We start from the raw sequence: 15658 nt of genomic DNA, 5'->3' as shown, positions 1-15658 counted from the left end.
AAGATACTCTCAAATGCCTTTATATCTGGATTATCGATATTCATTCCTTATCCTGCCTCACTAATTTCTTTTACTGTTGGCATCAACTTTAAATTCATTTTCACTTCTTCCAATGATCTAGAATGATCCTATCTCCATCACTTTGTGAATTCTGAAAATCTTAAATGGCTAACAGTTAGAAAGAAATATTTAATTTAGCAGTTATTAAACAATGAAGTAAAGATTCTAAAAGATAAATTATCACCATAAGCTAATGATGTACTAAAAACAGTTCTAGTCTTTGCTACTGAGAATCTTCCCCTATTTCAACCATCAGTTCCATTATTCCTATAATGATGGTGCCCAGGACCCTTTTGTAGTATCTACAATGCCCCATTCCCAGAAAAAAAGTCATTACCTTGGACCAATTGATTCTTTTCATGGACACTTCTGGTTTATATAATTTTTTTTGTTTCATTCCAAAAGGAAGGGAAGCAGATGCTCCAGGAAGAGGAGGAACCCCACCCAGAGGTGGTGGAGGAGGAGGCCCCCCAAATAAAGGAGGAGCTGGTGGTACACCTCCTCCAGGCAAAGGAGGGGGAGGAGGAGGAGGAGCAATTACTCCAGGCAGAGGTGGAGGAGGAGGTGGAGGAGGAGGAACAGCACCACTTGGAGCTGGTGGTAAAGGTGGAGTTGGCAGAATTCCTGATGAATCAGAAAGTCCAGGTCCCTGAAAGAAATACATTGGAAATAACAGACATCACAACACTATAATGGTTTCCATCCTTGCTAAATTAAAAATCATATTTGCTATTCAGGATATTAACAATTCAAGTAAAACTTATTTGGGGGGGGGGGGGTGATGTTTTCAAGTTCATGCATATTAATATGATCCCTATGTTTTCTTATTAGCATTAGAGACCACATTTGAAAACTATTACTTTTACCCCATTTGCAAAATGACATCCAATTTATTTTTATTAAATAACCTTTCTAAAAATAAGTTTCTTATTATGAAATATATATATATATATATACATATATACATATTATATACTAAGAATTAAGTATTTTGTAAAATGGCTTAGACCTGTTCAAGCAACTGGATAGAATACAGCACTAATTAGGACAAGGTCATGAATGTAATCCCCAAATGGGCCAATTAACTTTGCACAAATAGAATCTCTCATAGCCCCTGTAACCCACTTGTCTAATAATTATTGTAATAATACTAATGAATGTTTTAAATTTACATAATGATCTATATTTATCAAAGGATTTCCACTTTCATTATCTAATTTGATTCTCATAGGCTTATAAGCCAACCTGAGCAGGTAATATATTATGCCCATTTTTACAAATGAACAAACTGAGGCCAAAAGAGTATATGGCTAATTAAATGCAGAGTCCAGAAAAACAGTTACAATCTCTATTCAGGCTTACAATCCAATGGCCCCTCCACTGCACTAACTTCCTGCAAATACAAGTTACCAGGTAAAAAGAAGATATAAACAAGAGTGGCAGTGGCAATGAAAAGCCCACCCAAAAATAGCAGCACATTGTCTACAAATGGGTTGTCAGCATCCTCAACCACAAACTATACATGTGGAAGGCCTATTTTACCATCTTTTTTTCTTGTTGATGACTAATCAATCCATGCACACTTATGCAAAACCGTAATGATAAGAAAACCACTCAATTCCCTTCCAAACAATGAATAATCAGCCATATTTCGAAAAGCTCACCCTAGAAATAATCCTAAAACTCTATTGCTCCCCACTCCTACCTCCTCCCACCACACATAACACTGCAAGTATTATCCAGATACAACCGTTTAAAGTGTCAGCCTGTTGACAAACCAACTTAGAAAAGATGTTGAAAGAATAACAAGGAGGTCATGCTGGTTGGATTATGGGTTCATGAAAGGGAGCAAGGTGTAAAGAAAGAGGAAAAGTAAGAAGATACCAGGTAGAAAAGAAATGTAAATGTCAAACAGAGGGCTGTGTATTTCACACTAGAGCTACTATTGGAGTTCACTGAGTAGCAGGATGCTGCACTTAGAAGTATACTTTCAAAAAATTGTTTTAGGGGTGGTGTGGAGAAGGATTTGCAGTGATGAGACACTTGAGACAGGAAGGCCAATCAAAAGGTTATTATGATAGTCCAAGTATGAGGTGAGAGGGGCCCAGTTTACAGTGGAAGATGGCTGAATGAAAAGAAAAAAACTTGAGAGTATGGTTGTAGGTTGAGAGAGGGTACAGACCCTGCCCTCAGGAAGCTTACCTTCTATGGGTAAAAACAATAGAAAATGGGGTATGGCATGGAAGAGAATGGAAAGTAAGGTAGAAGGTTGGCTTTAGACAGGTCAAGGAAAAAGCTAAGACAACCAAAAGGGGAAATCAGACTGTGTTTGAGAGCTAAGGGTGTGCGTGTGTGTGTGTGTGTGTGTGCGCATGCGTGCAAACTTTGTCAGTGCAAGAAATGTCCATCCAGATAGGAAAATCACAGATTGTTCAAGTTAATTAACTGCATTACAACAACCAGAAAACATGTACATGAAGCTCATGAAAATCACTCAAATTTTTTACCACTTATTTAATAAAGTTTCAGAGATTAATAAATGACATTGTAGAGAAATAAAGCGAGATAAAGGTCAGGCTTAAGCTCATGAAGAAATCTCCTGGTTAAAATGTGATCCATGTCATGGATATTATTAACAAGCAACACAAAAATCCTGAGGAGGGAGAGATGACTTTGCTTGCTGTACAACTAAAGCCTGTGAACACAAGCTGGACTTCAAGGAATGAGAAGGCAAAGAAGAAGAAATAAATCAGAGAACATTGCAGATGAAAGAAGTAGCTTGAAAAATAAAAAATGCAAAAAATTCAGGAGTGGTCAGTTAATTTAATTAAATAGAAGGGAAATGTTCTGAGATAAAGATGGAAGATGTAGGCTTAAGAAGGAGAGCCTTGAACAGCTGGTTAAGGAAGCTGTATTTATTAATGGGGCAATAAGAAGTGAATGAGGCCAGATAAGCAGAATAAGTACATGACAAAAGCTGGCTATTCAAGAGATTTATTGGAAACAGTGGAAATTATGGATAGAAAAAGTGAGGGATGATAGAAAATTTGCTCAGTAGTGAGAGCACCAGATGGAAAAGTTACAAAAAACACTACAGAGGTAGCATAAAAAGGGTTTGGCAAATGATCAGATGTGAAGGGTAAACCACAGAGGTAAATCCAAAATAATGATGAGTCTTGGAATCCAAATAAGTAGGACAGCAGAAGCAACCTTAGCCAAAATAACAAAGCTAAAATGAACTGAACACAGATTCAGTTTTGAACAATATGAGATAATGCTGCTTTATAATAACACATCCAGGTGGAGATACTCAAAGGGCAGTTAGAAATGAGAGATAAGAACTTGGAGAAACATAAGGAGTAAACACATAGATTTGGCAATCGGCATGAAGGTGAGAGGGCAAATAAAGTGTGTGGAAGAAATCACTGAAATAAAGAGGGAAGAGGATCTCAAAGGCAAACATGAGGTGCATCTGTATTTCAAAGATGAACCTGAATGAGTGAAAAAGACTGATTCAAGAAGGATCAGAAGACTGGAGCACTGTCAAAATCAAAGAAAAAGAAATTCACAAAAACAGCCATCACCTGTGTCAAACGAACGAGAAGTCAATGAATATGGGCATGGGGATGTTTCAAAGATCCTTTGAAGAGGAGTTTAAATACAATGATGAAAACAAGAAGTTAAATTTTTAAAAATTCAAGGATCAGTAGTGAGGAAATTAGAGTGGTCAGTATATATTTGCTTAGGCTGTAATAAGTATGAGGAGAAGCACTTACTAACTGACGGTTTCTCCATAGTGTTTTGTTGTTGTGAAGTATTCTACATACACTGTTTCATTTGGCCCTCACAACAAACCTGGAATTTTTTAAGGCAAAAATCATTATGCTCTCTTACACAGAACATAAGTAATCTGTTCAAGGTTACACATCTGGAAGGTATCATCTGAATTTAAATGAATTAAATGAAGAACATTTTCTCACGGAGCCATGGATTCTTACCAGGCAGCTATCCAGTAAGGCCATTCTCTACCTCCCTCCCTCCCAATGCTAGCATCTCAAGTCTTGTTCTTGGTTCATTACCTGAGCTCGGAGCTGTTGGAGTTCCGTCTCAAGTTCTTGTATTTTCTCCTCTCGTCGTTGAAGTTCAGCCTGGGCCTCCTGTCGTGCTGTGAACTCCTCATCAAACTGTAATAATCACTTACATCAATGTACTCATCCACCTATGAGAAACTTAATACTAAGCTTTGAAAAAAAGGCTCAACAATGGTACACAGGAAATAATTAAGGACCAGGGGAGAGCAGGGAGAAAAAAATATTTTAAACAAGTCTACTAAGAAAATAACATTATTTAGGATGGTCAATTCTCTCAAAATATGAAAACCTCACAAATATCTGATACAAAAATATTGTGAATTATAAGGAGTTAGGTATCAGATAGGATCTGCCCAAATAAAGGACAAGCTGTGCTCTACTGAGATCACAGATAAAGCCAAACACAAATATTCTGCTCAATTTGGAAATGAAATTGAAAAACATGATTATCAACAGACTTCAACAAAAGCCATGTTCTGAGAATAAGAACTTCCATGAAAGAACTTCCAAAGGAACCCCAGAATATTCCCCAAACATTTTTGGCTGACAAGAACTCAAAAACCAATGTTGAAAAAGCTGATACTGCAGTAGTCTATTACAGCAAAGGAATTTATTATGTTAACGATGCTCATTCTATACAAGGAGTAAGAAAATTATGTAAAATATTTCTAGAAGTCACACCAATGGATGGCATTGAGAGATATCAAGCATGGAGATACATATAAAGAATAAGATCCATAGAATTCTGAAGCCCTTAAGCATCCTAAAGAAAATCTAGTCCACCTGCCTCATTGAAAAAATAAGGCAAGTGAGGTTTGGGAAACTCAGGAGTCTTGCCAAGGTCCCAAACCGATTTCAAAGAGATCTTCCTACTCTCCCTTCCAAATAGCAGTTTATATCTGTTTCACTCAAATATACCTATATGACTCTTGCAAGAAGAAAAGTTCTAGAGGTCACATCATAGCCAAAGTATTTCCTCCCAAAACATGAGAAAAATTCACTAACCAATGAGATCTGTTTATGATCACTTTTAGAAGACTTTCGTAGAGAAAACAGAAAGAATTTATCCCAGACGTATACTGTCACTGTACAACAAACATTCAATAAAAACGAAGCACAACCTAAAATTTGCAGATGGAGTTTTGGAAGTGCTACTTCAAAAAACAAATACTAAATATTATAAAGAGAAAGTCTTCTTCATTAATCAAAAAGTGTACAGATCTCTTACTCTGGGTGCTACACTTGGAAAAGTGATGGCTGCACACCAACACTTGCTGCTTCAGTCTTTCTAGTGACTGAGTGACTTATGACCTGTCTCCAAATGCCCTGAAGGACCTTCACTAATTCTGAATTTGTAGATCAACAAGAAAGATGGTTATCTAATCTCTAGGCAAAGAGACTCTATTGGACAAGCATTTCATCTCACTAGTAGAAAACTATTTTCCTTCCTGCATGCTTTTCTCCTTTGCTCTGGCATCAAGTGATGGAGAGAAAATAGGTTCAAGAACCATAGGTGCATGCTCTTAGGAAAAGCTCAACAGCAAATATGGGCTTTTGACTTGCTCTAATAAAAGCCTATACCCAATCCCAACAAAGACTATGGCCATGCGGACTAAAGAGTCTTTCCTACAACAGACGCTACACAAGAGTTTGAAGTTTGTGAAGCAGAAAATTCAAAACTCATTTAAGTGTTAACTTTGTTTCCACAAGGAGAATTAAAGTTCTCTCCTAGGTATTACAAGCCAAACAGCTTCCAGCTCTCTAAAGAGCTATTTACCATGAGGAAGAGAGTCATAGGAAATAAATAGAAATTTATTTTTCATAACTGCTATCATTCAGATCGTTTTAGCATCTTATTTATTGTCATTTTAATAGCTTATATGGTTTCTTTTTCATAGTGTATTAAGCGTGATGCCAAGGGAATACTGTGAAATGGCGATCTTATTTTATCAGTAGAATTTGTCAATATTCAATGGTTATTAAATTGATGAAAACATATAATATAATAGAGCATGTCGCTAAAATAATTTTTGCCTGATATCCTGATTTCTACATAAAGGTGAAAAATTTGACTAAATTATAAAACAATATCATTCTGGCATTGCATAATCTTACCTTTTTGGAAAATTCCGCTGCTTTTTGTTCACTTTCTTCTACTTTAGCTTTGTCTACACATGCATCTATTAAGATTGACCAAAAGCAATTAGCAACGATGACATCACATACTTACAAGGAAAAAGCTGTAGTGCTTTCAGAATATCTTCAGCTAATTTGAGGGAGAATCTAGTCTGTCCCTCAATAATGTAACTTCAATTTTTATATGGCAGATAAAAAAGTTGTGGGAGGCGGAGAACTTCTCCATGCCATATATGGAACATAAACTATTGTTTCTACTGTAAGATACCACCATTTATGACAGACTCACTGGGGCATGGAAAGGTATAGAGGAAATTCTTACAGGATCAGTTCCTACAACATTGAGAGGTACTCTGCTACTATGGAGAAACAGAAAGACCTGAGTTTAAGTTCTATCTCTAAGATATGAAGTGGGCTATGGAACTAGAGAAACTCCCTAAGATAAAAAGATGCACAGAGGTCTGCACCTGCACTGGTACAGGGCGTTTCATGACCTGAGTCTTCCCCATACAAAGGAAATTATATGTTCTGTCCCTATGCCTTTCTCCAATATTAACAAATTATCTATGTCAGTGAGTTTTGCTTTGTGAAATTACAGAACCCTTCTGACTTGTTTTTCAGGATTTGACATTAGAATTGGAGCTGTGACAAAATAAAAACATAATTTATACCTCACCTAGGTACCATAGGGGAAAAAAAACTAATCAAGTCTAAAGTAGTACTAATAAACTGAAGAACCGAATGGATCTACCATAAAACTTAATAAATTTAGGCTGCAAAGGGTAGAAATGAAGTTTATCTTCTGTAAAACAAAGTACATTAATCTAATCAGAAAAGAATCTCTAAGTTATAAGTTTAAACAAAAGGAAGAAAATAGATGACATTTTTTTTAAGAGTAAGTTTCCATACAATCAATATGCTATTACTAGATCATTCTTATTCATTCATTAAAAACATTACCTAAGGGCCTCAAGTATTCAAACCTATATTGGTCACTATTGAACATTAGAAGAAAGCAACAGAATCATATTATCTTAAGAGCTAGAATGGACATTTTGGATCCTTCAATCTAACCTTTCACCAAATGTAGAAATCTCTTCTTCAGTATCCCTGCCAGAAGGACATTAACCTCTGCTTATACTCGTAGTGGTGTGAAACTCACTATTTTGCTAAGCCAAATATATCATTCTTTGATATTTTTAACTATTTAAAAGTATTTCTTTACATAGAAGACATAATCAACTCCTTAAGATTTCTAACCACTAATTCATACTGTGTCCATCACTAAATAATCAAATTTCATCTCTTGAAAAATATTTAGTATTCATATCTTTCAATAATGCAGACAGAAATATTCTCACTTTTGCTCAATTTGTGAGAATTTACTTGACTTTTTAAAGCATGGCAAGGAATTTCTTCTTAGAAAAGAAGACCATTCCATAAATTCAAGGAGAGATTTGTAAATAGAAAGTAAAAAAGATCTATTTTCCTGTTAAAACAGAAGCTAAGGATAACCCAGCTGAATCATATTATCATCATAAAAATAAGCTTGACCCTTGAAATACACAAATGTCTACAGCACATGGTAAGTACTAGCCCAATTTTTATACTATATGTTCTCCCTTACGTTTACTTAGCTCAAGCATAATAAAGATTATAAGGTTTAGAGTAATAATGATTTCCCCTTGGCACACAAAATTGGATTACTGAATCACCATCACTAGGAACCGTGCCACGAGCAATTCTTACTCTTATATCAGTGATCACGGAATCATAAAACTTGAGAGCTGCCAGAGTTCACATTAGAGAGTCAAAGCCCATTGACTTATACTTAGGGCAGGCAAGGGCCAAAGTTTCAATGCCTTTCCTATGCCACACAGCTAGCTGTTGGGACAGTAGTGGAGGAGGAGTGTTAGTGCTGGATTTGTAACCAACACTCCTCTGGTCCTCCTGCAAGCAACTGCAAAGTTTTTGAGAACATAAGACATGAAAGACTACAGAATATTCAACATCCTTTATCTATTTAAGGTAGAACTAAAACTGCTTGAATAGAATGCTGATATGAGAACTAACTGGACATAGGATGTTGAAGAATCTCACTTTGAGCTATTTCTAAAAGATATCATTATAGTCGATCCTTGGTGGGGGGGGGGGGGGAATGTGACAGGACAAATTAATTGATTTCACAGATATAGAAGTTCAAAACAGTACTTTAGGAACTCAATTTTGATGTTAATTACAGTTAAGTTCTTATGGAGTTGCATGCCTATGCCTCAGTGGAACTAGCAGAATCAAAATGAATGTCCTGATGATAATAAGGCATCCACAGAAACACCTGACAGCCTTTGGGACTGAAAATATGTCTGAGGGGGCTAGAAAGAGTCCAACAGGAAAGCATTTCCAATTATCTACATGTATGTTTCTCATAATACTCACAGTTAACAGCAATATTCACAGAATAACCAGAGACATAGGACCTTAGGACTCGAACTATTTTACAGAATATGGAAAATCTGAAAAATATTTCTTTTCTTTAAAGGAAAAATGACAAGGGGAGTATCGAGATTTTAATTACATACCTATCAGATGAGTGAAGTCAACATCTAATCTCTGTCGATATTTGAAGTCTGGGTCCATGCCACTACCATGGAGCACTATCTGTGAAACACATTCTTCGATGATCTTATAATATTGTGGCCTAGTGATAAAGAAAAGCAAAGTGGTATTTGTCCAGCTTTCAGAAAAAGTTTCCTCAAGAAGTCAGTTGGAAGGAAGAAGAAAGACTAAAATTAACTTTTTTTCTTTAACAGTCAAATTGTGAAACTTCCTCAAGAGACATCAAGAGAAGAAATGTCTACTTTTGAAGATATTAACCTTATTTTCTAATTTACAACGAAAGAATCTGAGGAAGATACTCAAAAGGTAAATATTCTTTACTATTTAGCTTCAACCTTGGATTTTCATCTGGGAAAATGGAAATTGGCCAATTCCTGTGTAAAGGAAAGGAAGACCTCAAAATCAAAGTCCTTGATACTGCCAAATAGTCCAAATTCTAAAAGAGATTTCGTTTTATTCATGGAAATGACATTAAAGAAAATGTTAGCATCTGCTTTGCCACTCCACCCTATCACAAGCTCTACGATCTAACTTGCAGTTGAAACCTCCTTTATCAGAATAAGACCTCCTTGACAGCACTTAGCAAAGCAAGTGCTTAATAAATGGTCTGGCATACCTGTCTTCATTCATTGAATCATAAAATATGGGAACAGGAAAGAACCTCAACAATCATTCTATTCAATTTCTGAATTTTTCAGATGGGGATACTGAGGCTGACAGGGATTAAGTCCTTTCAGATGACTCAGGACAAGACAGGTTTTCTGACACCCAAAACAATGCTTTTTTCACTACATCAGTGAGTGATAAACTAAAATGCTCAGAGTTTGATTCTCCACATTTGCAAATGGGAATAATAGACTCTGGACAAAAATATCTCAATTATCTGGCATTTTTAGGAGTGCAAAGGCAACATCATTAAATTTTCAAGATAAATAAGACAGCCTCTCAGGGTCTCTTTTTAAAAATACATCAACCATCTGAGAAAGAAACTTTACAAAAACTGTTAACATATGCACTTGTCTTCTAACAAAGAAAAAACTAAAATTAATCATAGTTTCTTAGTGATTTATCATCACTACCATCTTCCATTACCATCCTAGCCATTAATACTGTAACTCTGTCTCCTTATTTGCTATTAAGCATAGTTTCTGTGATGAGTCTGTTTGCTTCTAATTTTCTTCTAATCTGCTGAAGTCTGAGAGTCAGAAAATCAAAGTTGTATTTTTAATTCAAAGTGTGACGGTGCTGTGCAGACTTGACAAGAGAGAACACTAGCTGAGCACCTAAATTTTAGGTTTCTTATTTCACCTGCCTCTGGAGACAGAAGATAGAACCAAATGCCTACCTATGTAAATTATTTGTATTATTATTCTTTTGGAGGTTTAAATAGTAATCATTATATGGATAACAGTGAAACAGGAATAAAAATAAAATATTTTAACAAAAATACCACAAAAAATTACTTTTGTAAAAAAAAAAAAAAAGACTGAACACACTATTCAGAATCTCTTATTTCCCACCTAAGATAAAAAAATCAATAGATTAGCAGAACTGAAGCAAAAAAAAAAAATCTTATTATCTCATTCTGTCTATGGGAGGACGCTCTATTTGTTTATTGGCTGGTGTTTATATCTGAATTGAGCATATGACCTCATCCCTTCTAATATATTTAAACATGAATGCAAATTAAGAAAAAATATTACCAAAGTTTATCCTTACCTGACATAATAATCATTTCTGATGAGCAAGAAATGTTGTAGAATAGATAGCAAGTAATTTTCTGAAGAAGTATCCTTTAGCATGTTGTACAGAAGATGATAAACTTCATTCATATCAGTAAATAGTCAGTTAAGAAAAAAAAATCAGTTTCATTTGTCATGCAAGACTTCTTTTTTACCATATTAACCCCCCCCTTCCAAAAAAACTAATGAAACCAAATTTACAATTTTATTTTGGTAAATGATTTTTCAACTTTTTCACTGAATGAGTTTTGTACCATTTGCATGAACAGATTATGTTTTCTGAAGTAACACGTTCTGAAAGCATAATTAAGAGAAAGGACTTAAGGAGGTGATCTTTTTATATTAGTACTTGAAAATATGTTGGATCATCTATTATTTTTCTAAAAGTACAAGGTGGCCATTGCTCTATCTTTTTTTTAAACAGTGGGATCTTATTAAAACAGTTTATTTTTCCTACATATGTATTTTATTCATTTTTACACATATATTAATTTTTTACATATACATTTTTAATTAATCTTGTTGGGAGAGAAAAATCAGAATAAAAGGGAAAAATTATGACAGAAGAAAAAAAAAAAGAAAAAAAAAGTGAACATAGCATGTGTTGATTTATATTCAAGCTCCACAGTTCTTCTGATTGCAGATGGCATTTTCTGCCCAAAGTCTATTGTCATTTTTATTAGTTTGGTCTGCCCATGAGCAATTGATATTTTTCCAATTGTTTACATCTGACTCTGTGTAAAAAGTCTTTTGTAATTGTGTTCATATAGTTCCTAGGTTTGTCTTGGCAGATAGATATTCAAATATTTTATTTTGTATACAGTTATTTTAAATGGAATTTCTCTTTCTATCTATTGCTGCTATTAGGGGCATGCTATATCATCAGCAGCAGTATAAATTCAAATGATTTATTCTGACAATATGCATGGCATTAGTGTTTATTGGTTTCTATCCTCAAGTCTGAAAGTTGCTGGAATTGTATTTTCTTGAGGTCTCAGTTTCCACTGCCATATTTCATGCTAAAGACATTTAACATAAAATAACAGAAGTAGCCTTATTTTATCTAATGACATGCTTAATAGATCAAGATAAAATTAATATCTTTTTATGATTTCAATATTTTATTCGATGTAAAAGATAAAATATATTTAATTACTAGACACATTGCTAGCAATCACAATACTTTCATTTACTTAAAAAAGATAGCTAACAGATGCATTTAAATTTTCATTTCTAGTAAAAATATAAAAAATGAAAACATCTTCAACAACTTTTTTACAGTATTATATGTGAGAGAGTAGCATTTAGTAAACAAGATGGCTCTTTCAAGAAACCTTATCTAAAGATGGGTAGTGACAAAAGTATTAAAATGTGCTAATTTATAGCTAATATCTCCTATACGGAAAAGAAAATAACATCATATTATTTAGAATCTTTTTTGGCTTCACTTAAGAAAGGAATATTAGTACCAGAAACATCATTTCAACTGGGGGTCAGTATGATTACAAACTCAGAAGAGGTTAATAAGGAAACATTAGTACTTCCCCATTTAATTTGCTTATCATGATTCCTTGTGTGTTGTGTATTAAGAGTAGGGAAAGACATTGCTTCTTAAGTATATCCTATAAACTCATCACGGTATGAGACTAACACCTAGTGGATATCATATTACCCCTTAGACCTTCAGTAATTTCAAAAGAAATGATCGTTGAATGACAATTACATTTACCAGCTATACTAGCTATATACCAGCTATACTAAACTCAAGCTAACCCAAATCACTATTATATAGAACCTATCTATTTTTCAAATGTATCTTATTTTTAATTAGCAAATAAGTTATTCATATGTTATAAGTAAGTTACATTTGAAAAACCAATGGCGTGTTAAATAGAACAGTACCTTACATGAAGATATATATGCCCACCGAATTTTTACCCAGAAGTTCCAATTTGTTTCAATGAACATACCTTATACAAACGAGAACCTTCCTATGACATGGCCCATAATGGGGCAGATTTTCATATACTCTGGGTCCACTGAAAGGCTGACTTATCAGTAGTACCAAAAGCTCATTAAAAGCAATCTAACACTCCCACAGCATGAAGTCCAAATACAGGAATCCAGTGAATCTCCACTGTACTTAATGGATGTAAATTGGGTTGGCAGACAAGAACATCATGTAATGAACTATAAAATTACTCAACCAAACCTTCTTCAGAAATATATCAAAAACAATTTCTGCGGTTTATCAGAAGGATATTCCATTTCTGCTCGAATGTCATTGAGACGATGGGATAATTCATTTAAGTCATCATCTTTGTTCTCATCAAATACTCTCAACTGGATATCAAGTTCATCATTGTCTTTTTCTTTCAGCCCCTAGTATAAAAAATAGAACTTCAAAGGTAAATAAATGTACTTCCAAATAACATTAGCTATTTCACTTATACCATATATAGAACAACCTCATTTCCTATATGTACACGTGTCAATAGTATCAAACCTTGATTCAGACACAGCATTTCCTGAGGAAATGCCACTGTGGCTAATTTCCAGGTATTAAAATAAAAGGACTCCTCAAATATCTATCTTTCAGTTTTACAAATGAAAGTCCTGTTCTGCTAATGTACTCTCTACAAACCTATATTTAATGGATTCCTATTACCTGGGTACACTATTAAAGAGTTAAAAACTAAACTCACTCTGTTACAACAATTACACATGTAAATAGAAACCAACTGCATTAAGGACAAACAAACAAAAGGATATATATTCAAGCACAACAGTCCCAAGTATGACATGGAAAGTTGCAGAAAGGCCCCCCCTTTCAAAATGACATTTTGTGATTACAAAGCAATAAAATTATTAAATTTTTTTTCTTAAATTGACCTAAAACATATTCTCCCTTTACTCCCATTCCATCTTTCAAGTAAACCCAAAACAGTCATTTGGAAATTAATACTGTTTCTTGTAATACATTATATACACATATATTACAATCTTTTAATGATAATCAAAATAAACATAAAAAAGCATTTGAGTGTGCCACATTAGAGATTGTTGGGTTCAACATATATCAACCGCAATATCTTTAAATAAGTCTCTCCTTTAAGTTGCAGTTTTCAAGACTTGAATCAATTTATCCCAACTGAAGATGATCAAAGTTGGTAGAGCCTGTGGGACTAAGGTGTTCTGGTTTAAGCTTGAAGTCTAAAAGGAAGATGTAAGGATTCTGCAGTTTAATGAGTCAAATATATTTTAGAGGGGAAATTATATGGTTATTCAATGGAATAAATATAAATAGAGTTAAGGTTATTTCTGTCGCTAAAATTAAATACAAAGGTCAAATTTTCATGCCATTTTAACAATTTTCAAAAAAACTGCAACTAATTAAACTATTGGTTTATTAAGCTAATTAAACTATCGCTAATTTATATATTATATAATTATAATTAGGCTAAATTTATTAATTAATATATTGTGCGATTATAATTAAGCCATACTATCAATCATTAAAGTAATTAAAGTAAACTTAATTAATTGAACTAATTAATTGAACAATTAAACATTCAATAAATATTTAGCACTGCTTTTATATGTGTATGTATTCCACATAAAAGAGCCTAATCTAAATTTTATTTTTTAATTGGCATTAACTCAAAACTAATTATCTATCCTGATTTTAACAGAACTTACATTGTCATAACACTGATAATTTGCAAAGCCGAACAATCTAAATTTGTTGGGCAGTGATATGTAATAACGTTTTCTATTTCTGAAAATAATCTACTTGGGTTTTCTCTAAACTATGGGATATTTCTCATTGTTATCTTATGGTGCCAAATAACATGTGACCAAAAATCAATGCTATATTGAATACAGAGTTTAAAAAAAAAATAAAACTTAGAATCAACATGGAGTTATTGCATTGGAATTAGATTTCCTCCACAAAGAAACAAAGCTGAGGATTATAATACGCTCCATGGCTAAAATGATGAGCAAAAATCTTAAATATAATATTAAATTTAAGTATTAATTAACTAAAATATTACTTGAATCTCAAATTAAATTTAAATAGGGTCAAGGCATTACTCACATAGCAGCTGTACTTAAATCTTATGACAAGTCTTTTAAGATATGGTAATAAGTTCTTGAGATAATCAAGATAACAAAAATCTGAACTTAATAATTGAGATCTCTTCAGTGACATACCAAAACCTCTTGGCAGAACATTTAGATTGTATTATCTAAAATGTGTTTTTTAAAATACTTTTCAAAAATATTCATCTTTAATCAGTTTTAAAATCTGCACATACTCTGAATACATTAGTTCAGTCTTAATCAAGTACCTTTTATATATACATTGTGTGTATAATTTTTCATGATCCTACTAAATGTTCAATTAATTAAAAAAAAAAAAACAACTTTCTTCCTCTTTCCTACACTATCTGCTTCCTTGACACATCTTAGAAAAACAAGAGCCTTTTGGTAAATACTGGCAGTGTCTCAGGCCCAGACTTTCACTTGATGGTAGTTAAAAATTTTCTTCCAACTGTTTCTGTTGAATCATGTCTGCCTCTCCATGACCCCATCTGGGGTTTTCTTGGCAGAGATACTGGAGCAGTTTGCTATTTCTTTCTCCAGATCATTTTGTAGATGAAGAAACTGAGGCAAACAAGGTGAAATGAGTTGCCCAGGGTCACACAGTTGGTAGCGTCTGAGGCCAGATCCGAGATGAGTCTTCCTGACCCCAGGCCTTGCACTCTATCCACTATGCCACCCACCTAGCTGCCTTCTCTTCCAATCACGGTCGAATTAATTTTCATTTGTCTCTCAAACACTAAGACACTAAAGTAAAAATATAAAAAATACAAAACAACACTCATGTCAGCCTGCTTCTCCTCCTCCTTAAGAAATTAACTGAAGATATTAACAGGAATTGGAAAAAGATTTTATTAAGAAAAAAATTCTAGAGTTCAATTTCTCTTGAGTATTTCAATGACACATTAA

At 33.8% G+C, this 15658-nt stretch overlaps 1 protein-coding gene across 4 annotated transcripts in view; it reads right to left on the bottom strand.

The window, feature by feature from the left end:
• Positions 1-15658, bottom strand: part of DIAPH2 (diaphanous related formin 2) — a 737850-nt gene that overhangs the window by 487743 nt on the left and 234449 nt on the right. For all 4 annotated transcript variants that reach the window (XM_051967764.1, XM_051967765.1, XM_051967766.1 and 1 more), the window contains 6 exons: positions 12909-13027; positions 10623-10739; positions 8867-8985; positions 6267-6331; positions 4140-4244; positions 398-709 (listed from right to left, as the gene is read on the bottom strand). In XM_051967764.1, coding sequence (XP_051823724.1) covers positions 398-709; positions 4140-4244; positions 6267-6331; positions 8867-8985; positions 10623-10739; positions 12909-13027 — 837 coding nt within the window. The remainder of the gene's footprint in view (positions 1-397; positions 710-4139; positions 4245-6266; positions 6332-8866; positions 8986-10622; positions 10740-12908; positions 13028-15658) is intronic.

Source organism: Antechinus flavipes, chromosome X (genome assembly GCF_016432865.1).
Source record: "Antechinus flavipes isolate AdamAnt ecotype Samford, QLD, Australia chromosome X, AdamAnt_v2, whole genome shotgun sequence".
Classification (NCBI taxonomy): Eukaryota; Metazoa; Chordata; class Mammalia; order Dasyuromorphia; family Dasyuridae; genus Antechinus; species Antechinus flavipes.
Note: the sequence above shows the minus strand (reverse complement) of the source record. Positions and strands in the feature narration are given on the sequence as shown.